Genomic DNA, 3,776 nt, shown 5'->3' with positions numbered 1-3,776 from the left:
GTCATATCTTAGTATATTATAGATTAAGTACAATACAAAGTGTTTTTGTTTGTTATGCGATATACTGATACAACTCAGATGTAAAATTTCTATTGATGTTTATGAGGTCCTTTTTTCTTTTTAATGTCATGTAAACTCTGATTGTTTGGTACACAAGATGCAACGTCTAGTTATTAACAAAGACACGACTCAATGTGACAGCTTTTTATTGTATTTGGCATCCTTTTCTAATGTCAATTAGTCAAAAAAAAATTAATCTCATCCAAAAGATGAAACAACAACTTGGAAAGAGACTCGTTATTAATCTTTTGTCTTATGTAAAAGACATAATTACCCTCGTCACCCCCTCCAAGTTACCAACTTGTCATCTAATCAAATCGATCCAAGACTAAGATGCTAAAAAACTACAATATTCACATTATAGATATAACACAACAAGAGAGTGATCAAAAAAACTCAAAAAAGAAAACATATAAACAAAGTAACAAACTACTTAAATCAAGCAAAAAAGAGAAACAATCATTTTCAATTATCACTACATATGTTATCAAACGAAAATGTTGGCTCATCCATGAGGGTAATGCATCGCAGGTTGCATCTGAAAAACCATGCTCTGAGATCCACCATAAAATTCATGTAAACCACCATTACCTTTGTATCTCGGAGACATAAACATGCTCCCATTTGTTTGGTCGAATGCCATGGCTGCATCACCACCACCACCACCGGGGTGGCTCCACTGAAACTTACATTGCTCCGGTGATGTTCTTTTATTTTTTGGCAAGGAGTTTTGATTTTCATTAACGTTCACTGTTGTTATATCATGAATACTTGCTCTTCTCTTATCTTTCCCACCGGAAAGCTGCCGGATGAAATACTTCTGAGCATGGCTTGCAACTTGCGTTGGTGTTCTTGTCACAACGTAGTTTCTTGATATATTTCTCCAATCTCCTTTTCCATACTTCTTTAGCCCCAATAGAAACAATCTGTGTGAACAAATTCCCAAATACCCATTTCAGATTACAATCAAATTTATCAAGAAATTGCAAAAAGCAAAGAAAGCAAAAGAAATCTGAAATGGGTTCATAAGACTTACTTGTGCTCTTCTTCTGTCCACGGAACTCCCTTTTTCCTTTCTTGTTCAACAGGGCGACCGGCAGCGATCACATCCACCGGAGACCTCTTTCCTCCGCCGCCATACGGCGGAGACCTGGACGTATTCAAACCATGATTATTCCCCCATTCTAAAGTAAAAGGACAAGTGTTATTATTATACCCATACTTGGGATATAGCCCTGCTTCAATACTGCTCACGTCATCTTCCAATTCCTTATACTGTCGCATCACATCCACCACCGTCTTCCCCGGGACCATCTCCGCCACCCTCTGCCACCGATCAGGGGTGTCTTTATCAAACTTTGCAAGCGCATTCTCGAACAATTTGTTCTCAAGAGGAGTCCATATTCTGCTCTTTAAGCTATCTTCCATCATCCAGCTTGACGAATTCGAAAGGATATCTGTTTCCCACTTCATTGAAGCTTAATTAAAGCACCCCAAACAATCAAGATCGGATTTTTAGAAGTTTATATTAGAAAACTAGGAGTAGAGAAAAAACAGGGGAGCAAATGTAGGAAGGTTATGTAACAGAAGGTTAAAAATCAAGACGCATTTTAAAGGAATCAGAATAGTTTTTTTTTTTTTTTCTGTTTGCTATGGGCAACCACCCAACCACCTGAGGAATCTTTAAAAGACACACCTTTTTGAAACTTAACCACAATATATTCCCGAAATTAGATTGATAAACATCAAGAAAACCCTAGAAACATTGAACATGATCTGAAGTCTGAACTGATAACAGAAATTGGGGGATGATTTCTAAAATTGGAAAACAGGGAAGTTCTTGACATATCGTTTAGGAAAGGGGAAAAAGGCAGTTGGTAGTTAAAAAATGAGAAGACAGAGTGTTGTGTATGCAAAGGGGGTTTCCTTAAAAGCTTGAAATGGTAAAGAAAATACACAAAAAAAAAAGTTAAAACCCCTTCTCTCTCCAAAATAGGAAAGATTATGTGTTGAATTCTTGGATCTTTGGGTTATGTGAAGGAGAAAAAGGGTTACTTGAGGACGATTTCTGCCCTTTTCTTTAGGGAAAACAGAAAAAAGATGATGAATTTGAGAAGGGAAAAGCAGGAATACCAAACGAGAGAGAGAAAGAAAAGGAGAAGGTGGTGGATGATGATTGGAGGAGATGGTGCTGTGGCACTTCAATTTAAAAAGAAATAGCACTATTTTAATGTGCACTCTTTCCCTTATTTAAATATTAATTTTTTGTAAAATAATATTTAACAAGTGTTTGGAATTTCGCTTTCAGAATAATTATTGTGTTTGAAAATTAAATTATAATGATTTAAAATTATGTAAAATGAAGTAATTTTTTATGTATAATTTATTTACTTGTTTATTCAAACCTAATTATTTCATTAATATAATAATAATGATCACTTTGTATTAAATCATATAATAAAAACAACCACAAAAGAATGCAAGTATTTGGAAGTGAGAATTCATTTAATTTGGTTTTAGTTTTAAGACGGATAAATGATTCATTAACAATTAAGTATAGAAGTACCTACAACATTTAAACCTTGACAAATTATAATATTTTTCAAAACGTGACAATTTTATATATACATAAAAAATATAAATGACATAATTATATAGTTATATCAAATATCAAGTTTTTATATCTGTTATATCAATACTTAATATAAAAAAGTTAATAAAAAGTTTAATTGTTTCGTATCTGATCAAGAAAAAGAAACTCTCGTCATAATACGATAAAACGCACTTTGACACGTTTGCGTTACACTTAACAAACTCTTCTTTAACAATTTCGTGACGGTTGCACACAATGGTGTGCCTTTTAAAACCATGCTAACAACTAACATGTGAAACATGTAATAAAAATATTGAAGTTGGCGTGTTTACGATTTGTGCATGCTTTAACTAACAAGTGAAACATGTAATAAAAATATTCAAGTACTTGGGTTTAAAATTTGTGCATGCTTTAACTAACAAGTGAAACATGTAATAAAAATATTCAAGTACTTGGGTTTAAAATTTGTACATGCTTTATTGATCAGGTTTATAATATCTAACTAGTGACAAGTGAAATATGTGATAAAAAATGTGTGTTTATCATATTTGTGACAAATGAACCATGTGATCATCAAATGTGTGTTACCATATTTTTAGCATTAATTAATTTTTAAAAATGACCACACCAAGAAAGTTTCGATGTGTTCCAAACAAGTTTTTTAATATGAAACTATATGAACAAATCTAATACTAAAAATAAAATAAAATTGGTGGGGTAGCCCATACATTGGATCGAGTTTATTAATCTTATATTTTTCACACAATTTTTCTGATGTTTCGTATACGAAACATTTATGTAAATTTGTTATTAGACATGACTGTTTCACTCAAACATGGAGACAATTTCTATAATTTTGCTTTTTGTAGGGATTAATTATGTAATTTTATGAAAAGCATGGATTATTTTTATAATATTTATGAAATGACAAATGTCACAAAGTCACTAAGTTTACAAGAAAATTCAATTTTGACATTGTGTTAGTTTTTGTCTCAAATTGGACACTCTGTTTCCAATTTGTTATAATTCTGACCATGTAACCGGTCAACCCGATTGTCTGATGATATAGCATGCTAACGTATTAGTTTTGATGATGTGGCATGTTAACAATCCATGATGACGT

General features: G+C 32.5%; 1 protein-coding gene across 3 annotated transcripts; it reads right to left on the bottom strand.

Moving 5' to 3' along the window:
* Positions 1-394: 394 nt before the first annotated feature.
* On the bottom strand, positions 395-2,268 carry LOC111887310 (transcription factor DIVARICATA). 3 transcript variants are annotated; one of them, XM_023883469.3, is made up of 3 exons: positions 1,277-2,268; positions 1,097-1,210; positions 395-986 (listed from the first exon to the last, which is right to left on the bottom strand). In XM_023883469.3, exons 1-3 carry the CDS (start codon positions 1,531-1,533, stop codon positions 566-568), a joined length of 792 nt encoding a protein of 263 aa, XP_023739237.1. In that variant the 5' UTR covers positions 1,534-2,268; the 3' UTR covers positions 395-565. The 3 variants fall into 3 exon arrangements, with proteins under 3 accessions (XP_023739237.1, XP_023739238.1, XP_023739236.1); XM_023883470.3 differs by having other exon boundaries at positions 1,283-2,268; XM_023883468.3 differs by having other exon boundaries at positions 1,097-2,268.
* Between the last annotated feature and the right edge of the window lie 1,508 nt (positions 2,269-3,776).

The sequence above is a fragment of the Lactuca sativa genome, chromosome 5, assembly GCF_002870075.4.
Source record: "Lactuca sativa cultivar Salinas chromosome 5, Lsat_Salinas_v11, whole genome shotgun sequence".
Lineage (NCBI taxonomy): Eukaryota > Viridiplantae > Streptophyta > Magnoliopsida > Asterales > Asteraceae > Lactuca > Lactuca sativa.
Note: the sequence above shows the minus strand (reverse complement) of the source record. Positions and strands in the feature narration are given on the sequence as shown.